Genomic DNA, 16521 nt, shown 5'->3' with positions numbered 1-16521 from the left:
TCACTGTAATTAAAAAACCTGTTCTTTACATTAAGTACCTTTTGGAAAGGAAGCAAAAAAGTCTTGACCTAGCATACCCTACATCATTTAATGTACAGAGGGATTAATCTAAAAAGAGCATAAAATTAAATAAATTTCATTGATTCTTTTTATTTTCTTTCTACCAGAAGTTGATGAAAAGATATTATTTCTTGCTCTGTATCCTCCTGATTTATTTTTTCTCTTTTGAATATTTGCATCATCCAGTAGCTAGTTATGTCACTTGAGTTTATTCTTAGCCTTCCTACCTTTGGGCTTCTCACACTTCTAGCCATGTCCACCTGCTCTATGTACAGATGCTCAGACTGCTTTTCAGTCTGTAATAAGTACTACATGAAAAATGATAGAAATTAAATCCTTTACTCTGACCTTTCTTCAGTATATGTTGAAAAGTATGTGGATTTATCATAGGTTAGTCCTGGTTCATTCTTTTTTGTTTGTTTTTGGTTTCTGGCTTTCATATTTGCCATGTACACATTTTAGAGCTCCAAGCAGTTCTAAGTTTTTACTAAAAGTAGAAGACTTCTGCCTTAATCCCTCATTTTCTCAGAAGTGACCACTTATACCTGGTTTGGTTAATTATTTTACAGTTTCCCACCTAAGTCTCTAATTAACATGCTTATATTCCTCTATCTTGATTATTCGGGTTTGGACATTATCTTTTGCATTCCTACTATGGAAAATAAGACTTCAGCTCTCTTTCCATCCCCTACCTACCTACCTGGCCAAAATGAGCTCCCTTCTCATTCCTCCACTATTGATATATCGTAATGCCTATTAAGGAATAGGCAGCATGAACAGTGTTGATCTGTGACAGCACTGTACACAACCAAACCATGTTGCAGATGACGTTTAACGTTCTTTTCCTAGACAGCTTTTGTTTTCCTTAGGGGTAATTATTATTTTTTTATTTGCTGACTCTATTGTCACTAATAATCTTTATGCTCTTTGCCAGCAATTAAATGACCTCTGAGTATGTTCAGAATTGTTAGAACTTAGTATCACTTCATCTTCTGGAAGAAATCTCTCCCAATTCCTCCTCACCTACTTGGTGTCCATTGTCATCCTGTGATCTGCATTCACCTTGTTCCTGGGGAGTCCTTCACCTCCCTGCTGTGTGCCCTTTCCTGTGTGCTGTCCCCTCCCCCAGGGTCTTTCTGTTCTGATTGACGCTCTCCTTTTGATACAGTCTTTTCTCCCATAGCTTCCAGAGAAAAGGTACATAGGAGGGTTTTTTGAGATATAGATGTCTGAAAGTCTTTATCTACCCTGACGTCTGTTATAATTTATAATTTGGCTAGTGAGAATTCCAGATTGGAAATCATTTACTTCGGAATTTAGAAAGCATCATCCATTCCCTCTAATTCTCAGTGTTTCTGTAGAAAATTCTGAAGCCATTATGATTCCTGGTTTCTCTCTCCCTGGAAGTTTTTTGAATTTTTCTTTTTTCTCTACTATTCTAAAATTTTGTATTGAAGCACCTAGGTGTGGGTCTGTTTTATCCATTGTGCTGAGCTCTCTTGGGGGCTCTGTCCATCTATAAACTCGTGTTTTTAATGACATCATTGCCAGTCCTTCCACTTTGCATGCTCTGTATGTTTGGAACTCCCTATTAAATTTTCTTTTTCCTATATAATTTCTCTTTTCTGTCTTGTCTGTTTGTTTTAGTCTCTATTTTCTGTTGATGGGCTTTCCTTGGGTGTCTGGTAATCCTGGATACCTGTTCTATTTAAGATCGGGAGACTCAAAGCAGATTGGCAGCCCTGAGCATGAGTAGAGCTTGTCAGCTGATAGCTTTACTGTGCAAGGGGACTTGTGGGGATTATCTTGTGGGCTTGTTTTCTGGGGCTTGTCAAGTTTCCTAGAGAAGTATCTTTTGATCTCTTACCTGGAGGTGAAAACCCAAATGCTAAGTGTTTTGTAGCAAAGTAGAGGAAGAAAACTGGGGTCTCAGAATTTAGTTTGCACAATTTCACTTAGTCCTTCAGGTTTTCAGTAGAGAACCTTTGCCAGCAAATATGTTTGGTCTCTGCCAGTTTAGAATCTTTCTAATTTATCCTCTCCAGAGGCTAAACATCCAGGTTTTTGCAAGAGTTGGGAGGAGTAGCTTGGCTGTACAGAAATTAGTGAGTGGCAGGCAGAATCTGGGAATCTAACTGCTTATTAGAAACTTTTCAAACAATCCTCCTTCATCCTCACTTCCAGGGTTCTTGGTGCTAAACTCCTTCAGCCTTGGGCAGCCCAGTGTATAGACTGGGGTAATATTCAGCTTTCCCACTCCCCACTTAGAATTCAGGATTCTCAAGCTTAATACACTTGTCATTCTCCCATCTGCTTTCTAGTTTCCAGGCCTTTGTCATATATGTGTGTGTGTGTGTGTGTGTGTGTGTGTGTGTGTGTGTGTGTGTGTGTGTGTGTAATTCCAGTTCAGTAATTCCTTTCAGGAAGGAATAAAAAACACATCTCTGCACACAACTATTTCCTTAGAAGTCTTACCCGCCACCCCCATTGCTACATATAGTAGATGTTAGTATTTTTCAATGGAAGCAGTTTGGTTTTACTCAAATCACTAATACATACAGTAAGGATGTGTATATTATTTTTTTCTTAATGGTGAAGATTACATTTATAGACAGGATTCTCATAGGTAACTATAATGATTATACTCTACATATATTCATGATTTATAATACTTTCTTAGCTTTTCTTTCCTTTTATCTTCATGGGTACACTCAGCATGGTCTTTATTAAGCATTCCCGGGTCTGGGCATTTAATGTCTAATCCATTGGCCAAATAAGGACCTGCCTGGTTGGAGGCAGCAGCCTAAGTGAGGTATTTAAAATGGAATCACTGGCCTGGTGGTAAGGCTGTGAGTGCCCCCACTGTGCAGGCTCCCCCAGCGTCATGTTACCAAGCATAAGCCATCCAGGGATTGTAAGTGGAGTTGTGTGTCATAATCATTCTATATTGTATTTTGTGTAAAATTAATATAATTTAAGCTTAATTTTAATAATGTGATAAAGCTAGATCATTTTGAAAATTACTGATAGGAAAAGTTATGAATTTGAATTCTGTCTAATTTTTTTAAGCAAATGAGGAACATCTGGATTCTTAAACTAGAATTTTTTAACCCCTGGAAATTGTAATAAAAATTTATGCATCTATTCACATGGGCTCTTACCACCAAAAATTGAAACTAAATCTAGTCAAGACTTTAGATCTAAAACATCCAGTAAATGGAAAATACAGAGGAGAAAAAACAAGTTAAACATATCATGAGGAAGCAAACATACAAATCTAGAATGTGGAGCGTTCTGTAGGCTGACTGATCTGCTGTGGTCAGCAGTCCAATAGCACTAGGGGAGGAACACAGTATTTCGGGTGGTCGTGGGGCTGGAGGGTGGTGCTCTAGATTTAGGAGATATGATATGAAGACTTCACTGGGTCCTGATTCCAATAAACCAACTGGGAAAAGACATCTTTGAGACCAGAGAGAAAATCTGAATTTTCATTAGATATTAGTTGATTCTGAGAAATTATTCTTAATTATGTTAGGCATGATAATCACTTTATAACTATGTATACTAGAATATGACACTCTATGATATCTAGTAATTTACTTTAAAATCTTCAGTAAAAATTGTTTAAAGAGAGAAAATCTGGCATTTGTCATTCTGTTTTTCTACTTTTGCACATTTGAAATGTTTTCATAAAAATTTTTGTCACTCATAAATTCAAAATTATAAAGGAAATATACCAAAAAGTATTTTCAAAATTGTCACTCATAAATTCAAAATTATAAAGGAAATATACCAAAAAGTATTTTCAAAATAACAAGTTATTTTCCATTTCTATGAGTCAAAAAAATTAAGCAATTTTTTTTTGAAAAATTACATGATAAGTACATGTTACCATAGAAACGAAAGATGGAAAGAACCAAATCACCCAAGATACAAGGGTATGTTAGGTGGAAATGGAGGGAGGGGAATGTGTCCTCAGAAGGAGAAAAGAGGCATTTGATGACACTTCCTCTGTGCAGCAGTTTTATAAGGACCTGTTTTAATAAGTTACATATGTAATATATATATGTGTGTGTATATATATATACATATACATATATATATATATATATCTATATATATATATATCTGACCTGGTGAATTTGAGTAAGTGCATGAACTTGTTATCTGTTAATCCTGTATAAAGAATTTTTTGTGTAGATGATGAACCTTTGAGACTGATTATTGGTGTTTTCCATATTATAAACTTCTTATACAGTCTTAACCACACAGAGCACTCTCATATTAATAATTTATCAGATTCCAGTGAATTTCACATGATAGTTAAAACCTAGCAATATGTTTTATGTAGAAAATGTCTTTTATTCACAATAGTTTTACTCCAGATTAGAATTTTCTCCAAGATAGTTTGATCTATATTCTCTGCAGTGCTATGAGGGAAAATCTTCCAAAGATATCCTGAAGAGGGTTGCTGCAAATGCACTGCTGTCACTTCTGGCGGTCAGCAGGAGAGCACAGAAGCATGCTTTGAAAGGTGAGCCACATGACACATCTGCTGCCTTTATGGCATAGTGTCCACTTGTATATTTTGCTGCTTATTCATTTTAACTTTTTTTGGACTCAAAATGTAAATTACTTGTAATTTCATTGTTATTAAAAATATTTTTCCCATATAAAAACAGTAAACATGCATTACTTTTTAAATAAAAAGATTATATAGGTAGATTATTTTTTGTTTAATGTGTAATGATTCTTACTCTAGAGAATCTATATATAAATATTAGAGAAGCTAAAGAAAGTAACACATTGTTCAGTTTCATAATAACTAAGTATTAGTACCCACAAGCACATACTGCATACCTGAAAAAATAACTACATAATTTTGATGGTAAAAACAACAGCATCAGATGATCCTATATTTTCATATAACTTTCCCCTTTAGAGTGTTGTAATTTTTCATCTGGGCATCAAGGAACACAGGTCTGAGAGTTGAGAGACAGTAACAGCAATATCAGTCCATTAATTTCAATTGTGATTTGCCGCTAAAACAAATTAATGCTTCAAGATGTAACTTAGATTTGGGGAGTATCTTACTAAGAACTAAAAACATTTTAGTTCTCTTACTCTCCCCTTAATTCATTAATCTCTCACTGAAAATACTAAAATGAAGTGAGTCAGAAATATAAAATGTTATCTTTTTGAGAATCTGATTATCATATGTGTTTTTAACTTATTTGGAAGTGGAATATCCTTTTGACTGTGACAGACTTTATCTTTCAGCCAGCCTCATAGACAACTGCATGGAGCAGATGAAGCACATTAATGCACAACTGAACCTAGATGCTCTGCGGCCTGGGAAGGCAGCACTGAAAAAGAAGGTTATGTGAATTCTGCAATTCTGGGTTAATTCTGGGATAAATGGGTGTATTTAGAGACTGTCTCTCCAGTACCCTTGTGCCTGTAAATGAGCATGAGGTTGAAATGAGTCTGATTTAAAAGAAAGGTGCAATCAGAGAAATTAGTGAGATTTCTATATTAGCAGGTTATTGGCATTTTTTTCTGAATTCTCACTTGAAAATGTGTAGGTGACATTTATATATTATGTATTTTTGTTATAAACATTTGGAAATATCCACATGTACATGATACTATACCTATTAAGTGTTTTCTGTGTGTCAGGCACTATTCAAACAATTCCTGTTTATTCTCTCATGAACAAACACTCATGACAACATGATCAACACAGCTGGTAATTGACGAAGCTAGTTTTTGTCCCAGATATGGGGCAAATATTAGTCCTTCCATGAGTTCTGAATATCTTTTCTAGCATTGAGTGTGCTGGACTCATGTTCAAACTGCATATTCATGTAAACTCAAAATAACATAGTTATTGTAGCTATAGTTAATAATAACCATGGTTAGTAAGATCTGGTACCCACTTATTCAGAACATGAATGTGCACGCATATCTATAAATATATTTGTGTAGGTAAGGTCATATAGCAGCACTCTCTAACTAGTTTCTATTGCATTTAATAAGAAACCAAGACAGAGCCTTATTTAATAATCTTATTGATGCAGGGGATTGATTACGTTTGTCAGGTTTTTTTCTTGCCTCTTTTCCTTTTTCCTCTCTAGCCAAAGGCCCTTACTTCATCATTGAGAAAGTGAGCCAACACCTGATGTGACTGAAAACCTGTCAGTACCTGCCTCACTTTATTGAGATGAAACACGAAGGCCATTATATATCCGAGTTCCTCCATGCTTGATAGAACAGAAATAGCTTTTTTGTGGTGGATGCGCTTCTTGAGATATGGTCATCTTTCAGAGATCGTTAGCTTGTCAGTGCCCTCAAAGTTACGGTGGTCAGGCATGATTAGAGCACAACTGCATTGTACTGTGACCCAAAGGGGAGGGAATTACTATATATAAAAAGTGGAGTATGCTGTTGTGTTCACATTTTTCAACTGCTTTTTGTTTAAACAGGAGGATGGTATTATTAAAGAGTTAAGCATTGCCATGCAGCTCCTAAGAAACTGTCTTTATCAAAATGAAGAATGTAAAGTAAGTAGAACTGCTTTCAAAATGTGGGTAGCGGTGCAGTTTAATTTTTATATAAGATAATATAGCAGGAAAAAATAGAAAATTCTGAATTTTATTTTTTAGATGCCCAGTTGTTTGGTCCTTAAACTAAGTGGTAATTCTCAAAAATGGATGTACCTAATCTTGTTATTTGTCAACATTCATTATATTTATTTTATATCAGTGTTTTAACTTTATCATTGAAAATTTAACTTCACAAACTTCAGCCTCATTCTGTACTTTTAAGCATTTTAGATGTTTCTTTACTAGGATGGAATGAATGGCCGGGTATGTCTTTTAAGGTGGATTCTTTAAAAGGGAGTTGTTAGAACAACTCTCCAAGGAAATAAGTGGAAGTATCTGTGTCTATAAGGAAAGAGGATGAATGTGTTTCCTGCTTCGAAGTAGAAAATACATACTGCTGCTCCCTAGCGTGGCCATACACACCTAAAGGAAATTTCCTTAATTCTAGGTCTACTGACTCCCTGTGACCACTTACAGAGCCCCTCTCTCTGAAAATCATTGAGATGTTTTGCTTTGTAAGCACTGACGCTATTGTTTTAAACCATTGTGTTAGTCCTTACTGTACAGGATATACTCTTTTGAACACTTTGATTTGCTTTGTTTATAGTGATATAACACTTTTGACATACTAGATTAATGCTTTAATATGGAAATACTGTGGAAAATGAGTAAGGCAAAGATAAATTATGGAAGCTTCCTTTGCTTTTTAATGTTTTACCTTTTTTGCTCTTGTGGTAAAACTGAAGAACACATATCTGGAAAATAAACTGTTGAACATGTATTCAGCTATGTTAAATACTATGACGAACAATTTACATTTCAAAACAATTTGATGGGAATCAAGTATTTACTTACACATTTTACTGAAACTCCCAGTATATGAACTTTTTGTCAAAATAAAGATGTTATTTACAAAATTTATGATTCCTTCATGCTAAATATTATCCTTGTGACTGGATGCAATTCATATTCATCCATGACACCTTATTCAGGGAATACTCTGGAAAACTTTACCAATAGGATCTACCTATAAAGATTTATGAGATGCTAGCCTGGCTACTAGTTATAAACATAGTGCCATTTGTACCACATTAGCCATTTATAAAAGTGTGATCTCTGAAAAAATTAAAGCATTTCTATATTTCTAAGTTGTTTAATAAGAAGTAAATTTCGGAAAGGATATTTATGTTACTCTTGAGTATAAATATAATCCCTTGGGAGGCAGAGATTCTTAATTTCTTTTCTATTCCAGTTTCCCTGAGGTGTATGGCATGCTCTCATTATTAATTGTTGGTCACTGTTGTGGTAATTCACTGGGTCACCCACCATGACCCTACCCTGTATATGCATATGTATAACACTGAGGGGTTTTTATACTGGAAAGATTATAAGGAGTGTGAGTTGGATTAATCAGTAGACAAAGTTAGAGGGAAGGAACTGTCATAGTCCAGGCAAGAGAAGGTAAGACATTAACTTGGGCAGGTAAAAGGGGAAGGACGGTAGGGAGTACACTTAAGTTTTGAGGAGAAAGAAGAGAAATGTAGAATGACTTGGTCTCCAGTTTAAGCTGCTAACCGATGTTAACAGTGCATGATAGAGCAGAGCACAGGTGTGAGAGACCCGGTGCTCAGGTTTGCACGTGCTACTGTCGAAAATCTTTGGGGCATCCAGGTGATAAACCACGTATAGTCAATAGATTATGGGTCTAGGGCTCTGAGGAGAAATACAGGCTGGGGATGTTAGGAAGTATCAGTGTATAGATGGTTTTGTACCCATGACTATAGCTGAAATTTCCCAAGCGAGTATATAACAAAAGCCTAAATCATATCTTTGAAAAATATGAACACTTAAGAGAGGATAGAAAACAACTGAGAAAGGAATGCTGGAGAAAGAGTTTGGAGGTGATCCAAGGTAGAGTGGCAGCATGGAAATTAAGACTAGCAAATGCCACAGTGCCTGAGGTTTTGGCAGTTACAAAGGTAGGAGCAATCTCAATAGAATCATCAGGGCAGAAAATAAATTGAAAAGAGCTGAAGATTAAATGAGAGATGGGGAAATGACAGCCGTAAGAGTACTCTTTCCGGAATCTCGATGATGTAAAGCTGCATTAATAATTTGGGACATACAGGATTAAAGGATGTTAGTATGTTTGTTTCTCCTAACATATAAACTACTTGAATATAAAGAGAGAAATGAGCAAACTGGGGACTAGTTATTAAAGAAATAGGAAGAAACTGATCAGTGGATAAAGATCCCTGAGGAGGCAGGAAGGGCTGTGTTTCAGAACACAGATGGATCTATCCATCTGACAAAAAGAGGAACACCTGTTCCTCACTGCCAGGCAGACAGGAAGGAAGAATGGATGGAAATACAGATAAACTACGTGAATAGAATGGCAGATTAGATAAGGAGTTTATACGCAATCATTTCTGTCTTCTCTGTGATACAGTAAGCAAGGTCATCTGCTGCAAATGTGGGGCTGTGTGCCAAGCTTATAGAGAGTGGTGAACATGGGGAAAACTTTGGGAAGAACATTAGGAATGACTTCAAAGCTTATGGAGAGTGTTGAACATTGGGAATAACTTCCTATCTTATTCTGCCATTTGATGCTACATAAAATTGTATAGGGTGTGTGTATTTGTGTGGATGCACATGCGTGTGCACGTGGGTCTACAAATTACCTAGTACTTCCTATTCATTTAAAAAAGATATTGCTGTACTTACTGCAAACAGCTGTATTTTATCTGTAATATTGTCCTAGTGGTGGCCAGGCGCGGTGGCTCACGCCTGTAATCCTAGCACTCTGGGAGGCTGAGGCGGGTGGATCGCTCCAGGTCAGGAGTTCGAGACCAGCCTGAGCAAGAGTGAGACCCCGTCTCTACTAAAAATAGAAACAAATTAGCTGGCCAACTAAAATACACATAGAAAAAATTAGCCGGGCATGGTGGCACATGCCTGTAGTCCCAGCTACTCGGGAGGCTGAGGCAGTAGGATCACTTAAGCCCAGGAGTTTGAGGTTGCTATGAGCTAGGCTGATGCCACGGCACTCACTCTAGCCAGGGCAACAGAGAGAGACTCTGTCTCAAAAAAAAAAAATATTGTCCTAGTGGTAACTGATCTTTATAATAAAGATTATGAGTTACTTAAGAATTTATTGATTTAACACAATATTTAAACTGAATTTTACTATATTCAAATTACTTAAAAACAGTAATTTACTTCTGTTATATACAGAGAGAGAAAGGGAAAAGGAGAGACAGGGTAAGGGAGGGGGACTCAAAGTTGATCAGAATTTACTTAGCAGAAAATTCTCATGTCGTAGCATTTACAAGAGTTTATTCAGTGTTATATCACTTTCCTGCTAATGTACATGTTGCAGAAGTTGATTTCTACATTTCTTATCTAAGTAGCGTATCTTAGTCACCCCAGTGCTGTAGGGACTTCTGAGATTGGTCAGGCTTGCGGTCAAGGCAGCCCCGTGTGGAGGCCATTGGCCTGGAGCAAGGTGCTGAATCTATCGGTCAGAATCTGATGCCCACTCACATTAATCAGAACAAAGATAAATTCAGCTTTTGTCTTATGTTGGTGACAACATTTTTGGTTTTGATTTTAATTGTATATTTTTATGTGTTTAGATTAATGCTGTCTTTAATTCCTTCCCACAACAGGAAGCGGCTCTTGAAGCGCATCTTGTCCCTGTCTTGCACTCTCTCTGGCCTTGGCTTTTGATGGATGATTCATTGATGCAAACTGCCCTGCAGCTACTTTGTGTCTATACTGCAAATTTTCCAAATGGTAAATGGAATCCAACATTGCCTTTCAGTAGTATGCTAAAATACTAGTTTTATACGTGTTGTTAAGGTGGACTAGAAAAACTAATATTTTGAAGTATTTCTCCTACCTTTTGGGGATATGTTGGTCAAAGGCAAGCTTTCTTTCAAGTATTATATGAGCAGACAGATATTGTAGTATGTGTTTGTTGACATGCAAGAGTCATTAGACAGTGCAGGGAATAGAGAGGGAGAAACTGAAAGTAGCCTGATTATATGGCAATGGGAAATTGAGTTAAATAGGAAAATTGAGGGGGTGAAAATTATAATGTAGACCTTAAAAGCCAAGTGAAGGTTAAAACTTTTTATAAATTCTAGAATAGGAGACTGGCATGATGAAAGTTAGTTCTCAGAATAGTTGGTCTGGTGATAGATAATATCACCAGGGATCCTCTTTTATTCATTTACTTGATAGACATTTCATTGAGAGCCTACTATGGGCCATGCATTGTGAGTTCTAGTGAGAGTGATCTGAAGTGAGAGAGGAGACAGATCATGTAGGGCCTTGGGCCAGAATAAGGACTTTGCATTTTTATTTGAGTGTGACAGGGTGCCATTGGAAGTTTTAAACTAAGGCATGGTGTGATCTAATTTGTGTTTGAGAAAGGTCACTCAGGGTGGTGTGTTGAGAGTGGATGGCTGGGGGTAAGCCTAGAAGTGGAGTTTGGAGACAGCGTAATGGCAACTTGGGCTCGCATGGTGGCTGGAGAGATCGAAAGGAATGGACACATTTGCTATGTGCCCAAAGGTAGAGTCAAGAAAACTTGCTGACGGGAGGTCGGAAGGAAAGAAAGGCAGCCAGAATGAGCCTCATTCGGAGAAGTGAGCCTGAGTGCATAGAGGTACCATTTACTACATGGGGAAGATTTGGGAGAAGCAGGTTTGACCTGGGAAAGAAGTGGAAATCAAGAGTTCTGTTTGGTTATATTAAGTTTGAGGTGTCCCTATTCATCCAAGTGAAAATACTACTTTGGAGTTGAATTCAGCATAGAGAAGAGGCAAGATTAAAAATTAAAAATGTTAGAATTTTATTAGTTATCTATTGTTGTGTAACAAATTATCCCAAGACTTAACATCTGTAAATGCTAGTCATTTAATTATGTCACAGTTTCTGTGGGTCAGGAATCTGGGAGTAGCTTTGCTGGGTGGTTCTGGCTCAGAGTTTCTCACCAGGCTGCAGTCAAGTTGTTGCGGACTGCGGTCATCTGAAGCCTTGACTGGGGTAGGCCATTGGCAGCGTTAGTTCCCTCTCACGTAGGCCTCTCCACCAGGCATCCTCACACCACCTCACACCAGGGCGGAAGCTGTAGTCTGCTATGACCCAGTTTCAGAAGTGATATACCAGCATATCTGCTTCTCTTGGTCACACAGACCAACCTGGTGCTGAGGCAGGGGCCACTGGGGCCATCTTGGAGGCTGGCTACCTCAGGAGTCATTGTTAATTAGATTGTATTTAAAGCCATGAGGCTGTTTGAGATTACCCAGAGAGAATGTGCAGGTGGAGAAGAGTCCCATGACCACGCTCCGGGGCACCTCAACATTTGCAGTTGAGGAACCAGCGAAAAAGAGAGAGAAGGGGCAGCTGATGAGAGAGGAGTGCAGAGTCACAGGAGGCCAGAGAAGGGCGTGCTTGGCTGTGCCAAATGCTGAAGAAAATTCTAATAAAATGAGGATAGAAACGGTGACTGCAGGATTTACCAACACTGATATTCTTGTGGACAGTCCTGGAGATGGAAACCTAATTGCTGTGTGTTGAGGAGGTGAAGAAGTAGAGGAGACAGCTTTTCCAGAATGTTCTGCTCTTAAGTGGATGGAAAAAAATGGAGCAATAGCAAGAGACAGATGTGGAGTCATGGGAGGAGTTTTTGTTGTTTTTAAACATGGATGTTTTTAGGGTGTGTTTATTAGCGTAAGGGGTTGGGGGACAATGAGTTGCAGGGAAGAGTGTAGATGAGAGCCTGTTTGAGTGGGTCAGAGGGGTGAGGGCTACAGCACAAGCTGAGAACAGGAAACAGGCAAGGCTGAGAGGAGAGATGTGGGTTTAGGTAGGTTTGATGAGAAAGGTGAGAAAATTCCCATCTGAACACTTCTGCTTGCTTCATTATTTCTGAGAGAAAACCAACAACTAAGTGAGCAAAGACAAGGGGCAGAGGTGATTTGAGAAGAGAGGAGAAGGTGTGAAGTAGCCGTTTTAGAGGAGAGAAAGCAAACACACTAGGGATTGCTGGCAGTGTTAAATACTGTTTAAAATTTATGGTCATAAATTTAAGGTTTGACTCGTCAGCAAGTTTGTGTGCTGTCTTCTAGCAACATTCTGCAACTCTCCAAATATCAAAGGATATACAGAGAAGGGCCTGGAACTCAAGAGAGTTAAAAGTCCATTTAGTACCACCACATGCTGATGGTAGCTTATTCCTTTGAATAGTCTGACACCTCTGGAGCTGTCCCTGTCTTTAGCCAACTCAGTTTGTCTCCAGCCAGCACACCAGATACAAACAGACCTTCAAGCTGTGGAACCATGAGCTTTCACTGAGCTGTATGTGATGCCAGTACAGGATTTTCCTTGTCTTCATTCTGTACTGCCAGTGTTCTCTGTCCTTTTCTCCTGCTTGGACCGTCTCCTCTCAGTGCATTTTCTAGCTCAACACCTCTTATGGCACAGCCAGCACAAGATAGCTTGTTTCTGAAGTGTTGAATCTGTCTGCATGTTGTCCTTCCTTTACCCTACCTGTCACTCCTTAATTTAGGGTTCAGGGGAGTAAGAAGGAAAAAAGAATCCATTGCTAAATAATAAGCAAAAGCAATATATACTTAAATATAAATCTTTTGAAACTATAATTTGTGTTTCTTTTGTACTTAAAATTGATGTACATATTAAATGTGGTTAAGTTATTAAATTGAGGAAGAAACTTTTTGTTTTCCTATCTGGTTTGTTTCTAAGCAAAACTGCATCATTTAATGACAGTTTTGTATAAAACAGTTAACAGAAACATTGGCATTTCAATATAGCTATAAAGTTATGAATACAGGAAAGATCACTACTATATTTTTTATTTACTTATCTTTTATGAGTTTATCTTACAGAATATATTTGATTCTGATCTCCTTGTACTTAAGTTGGCCTCCTTGTAATAACTTTCACAAGTTAATTATACCTTAGGTTTATGTGCAATACAGTCTTATAGACTGAACATTAACATGTATTTCTATTTTTTTATGATTATTTTCCTCTCTCAATAAATCTCATTTGGTTACTCTAAATTTACTGAGAAACACTGACCCTGGAAAACCATAGGGCACCACTGTGGCTCTTGCCGATTGTGAGCCGTGTGACCTGGGGCACTCACTGGCTTTTCTTGCTCCATGCTGTGTTGGCCGCATGTGGAAAGCAGTCTCTGTTCTGTGCCCCTCTGGGATATCCTGTTCTTCTTTTGTCTATTCTGTAAAATGAAGATATTAGAACAAGTTATCTTTCATTTCTAAAACTCTTTTCTTCTATATAGCCTGTTATGTAGTTGCTTTCTTTAGGAACTATTAAAAAACCTATTATGCTTATTTTATTTTTTAAAAAAATAAACCTGGTATTTTAAAATGGTCTACTGAAATAATTAGGTCCTCAATAAGGACAGTAAATCTATTAGGTGGAATGTAGACATTAACATTAGCCTTCATTGCTAATTTGCAGTTCACAGGTTAATGGCCAAGTCATTTTGATAGATAGATAAGCTTTAGCACTTAGTGTTTTTAAAAACTAAACAGTGAAACTGAGAAGGCATTTTGATCGGCTGTTATTTTTGAAGGTTGTAGTTCTCTATGCTGGTCAAGTTATGGACAATATTCTGTTCAAGCCACACACAGAGGAGCCCCCAGCAGCTCTCTGATGCTGTGTATCCTAAAGTTGGCTTCCCAGATGCCGCTTGAGAACACCACGGTTCAGCAGATGGTTTTTATGTTTCTTTCAAACCTGGCCTTGTCTCACGACTGCAAAGGAGTAATTCAGAAGGTAAGTAATGAAACTCCCCTCCATAAAAGAGGGACTCAGTAAAATAATCCTTCTAGTCAAAGTTTACAATTCAATTTTTAGGATTAATTTATTATTATTTCAAGACATTTTATTTTAAAGGACTGTAAAAGGATTAAGAGGTTCACTTTGTTTAAAGCCGGTTGATAGATGATACATGAAAAGTGACAGAAGCTAGAATGCGATCATGCCATTTCCTTTTAGTTTATCGTCTTACCTTTGGATTGTGTTTTATCTCTCTCAGAAATGAGGGTTTTAGAAAGATAGCTGTCTTACATTTATTGGAGATAATAAAAGTGATATATTTGGTCTTTAAACAGACCAACAGACCAAATTGAACAGTAACAATTTCAGTTCAATTTACATTGACAAAATGGTTTATGAAATCACAGCCTCTTGTCCCTAGTTAGACTTTAACTTCCTTATGACATAATAGGCAATTTTTGAGGCTCTGGAATTCTAGTTCCAAAACTTGACTTTTCAATCATTGATTTTAACTTAGGATACTTTAAAAGGGATGTAATGAGTTAAATTCTAGTACACAGTGCACTTAGGTTCTATCTTTAGATGTATATAAACAGAATCCCTAATTGGGAAAATCTCTTATAATTTGAATGTGACCAGATTATCTATTACTAGTATAGTAATTTCAGTGCTTTTGTTTCTTTTACTTGAAGGCTAAGATAAATTGCAAAAGTTGACAGCATTCATAAGAATTGAGTCTCCTTTTCCTCTACTGTTTCATTTCCCTGAACTCCCCAAAAGATACTGGGAGTGTTACTGCCAAATAAATAGAAGGCTCAGTCTTACTAAGGAAATGGAAAGAGCAGTCTTAGGAAGGACATTGTCACTGTTGTGCTGGAGCCAGATCCTACTGGCTCATGAGTGTCATCTTAAATTTTTAGGAATTTTACAGAAATTCCAGTTAATGTCATGTCTTTATCTTGAAAATCAGCCATGGTGAGAATATTCACACCACTTAATTTGTCAAACACTACCTGTCATCGATCTTTGCTACCCTCACCAGAACCAGTTGTTTGTTTACCAGAATATGGCAGGATATTTCCTTCATACATATGTTCATATGCATGTCACATATATATTTGAATGTATTTCCTTCATATAAGTATTCATATACAAACGTCACTTCCAAAATGAGAAGTTATCTTGGACTGGATGTCTGTGATTACCGTCCTTAAAAATGAGAGATTCTGTGTATGTGAGAGCACAGAGTGGCGCAGTGCTTTCTGCCACTTCCTTATAGAGTGTGTTAGTAGGAAGCAAAGTAGGAACCCCCAGTTGGAATGTAAGGGCTAATCTCCAATCTGGTATGTGACTTTGAGCTGGAGACCTATTCTCTTTAAGCCTCAGTTTCTTCATTTTTAGAATAATTGGGTTAAACAAAGTGATTTCTAAGGTATCTTCAAAACTCAGTCTGTGATTCTGATGCTTTCCTGACTAAGACTGATCTTGCCATTTCCTTAATGAGACTGACCTTTCTATTTATTTGGTAATAACACTCAAAGAATCTTTTGGCTCGTGGGGGGTGGGAGACGTGTTCCAGGAAAAGGAGACTCAATTCTTATGAATGCTGTCAACTTTTGCGATTTATCTTAGCCTTCAAGTAAAAGAAATAAAAGCACTCAAATTACTATTACTAGTAAGTAATAGATAATCTGATCACATTCATATTTTAAGGGATTTTCCCAATTAAGGATTCTATTTATACACATCTAAAGATAGAATCTAACTGCACTGTGTGTTAGAATTTGTTTAACTCATTATATCCCTTTTAAAGTACGCTAAGTTAAAATGATGATAAGAAGTCAAATTTTGGAATTAGAGCCCCAGAGCACTCATAAAATTGTTTATTATGTGATAAAGAAGCTAAAGTCTAATTGAAGTGAAGAGACTATAATTTAATAAACCAAAATGTATTTAAGAATATTTTGATGCAAGCGTGATCATTCTCCTTTTGGGGCAAATCAATCAAGTCCTTTTCCTC

At 37.2% G+C, this 16521-nt stretch overlaps 1 protein-coding gene across 2 annotated transcripts in view; it reads left to right on the top strand.

Annotated features, from left to right (window-relative positions):
- Positions 1-16521, top strand: part of RTTN (rotatin) — a 139611-nt gene that overhangs the window by 112571 nt on the left and 10519 nt on the right. For both annotated transcript variants that reach the window (XM_045527475.1, XM_045527477.1), the window contains exons 41-45: positions 4489-4594; positions 5341-5438; positions 6546-6623; positions 10334-10460; positions 14296-14498. In XM_045527475.1, coding sequence (XP_045383431.1) covers positions 4489-4594; positions 5341-5438; positions 6546-6623; positions 10334-10460; positions 14296-14498 — 612 coding nt within the window. The remainder of the gene's footprint in view (positions 1-4488; positions 4595-5340; positions 5439-6545; positions 6624-10333; positions 10461-14295; positions 14499-16521) is intronic.

The sequence above is a fragment of the Lemur catta genome, chromosome 16 (genome assembly GCF_020740605.2).
Source record: "Lemur catta isolate mLemCat1 chromosome 16, mLemCat1.pri, whole genome shotgun sequence".
In the NCBI taxonomy this organism is placed as follows: Eukaryota; Metazoa; Chordata; class Mammalia; order Primates; family Lemuridae; genus Lemur; species Lemur catta.
Note: the sequence above shows the minus strand (reverse complement) of the source record. Positions and strands in the feature narration are given on the sequence as shown.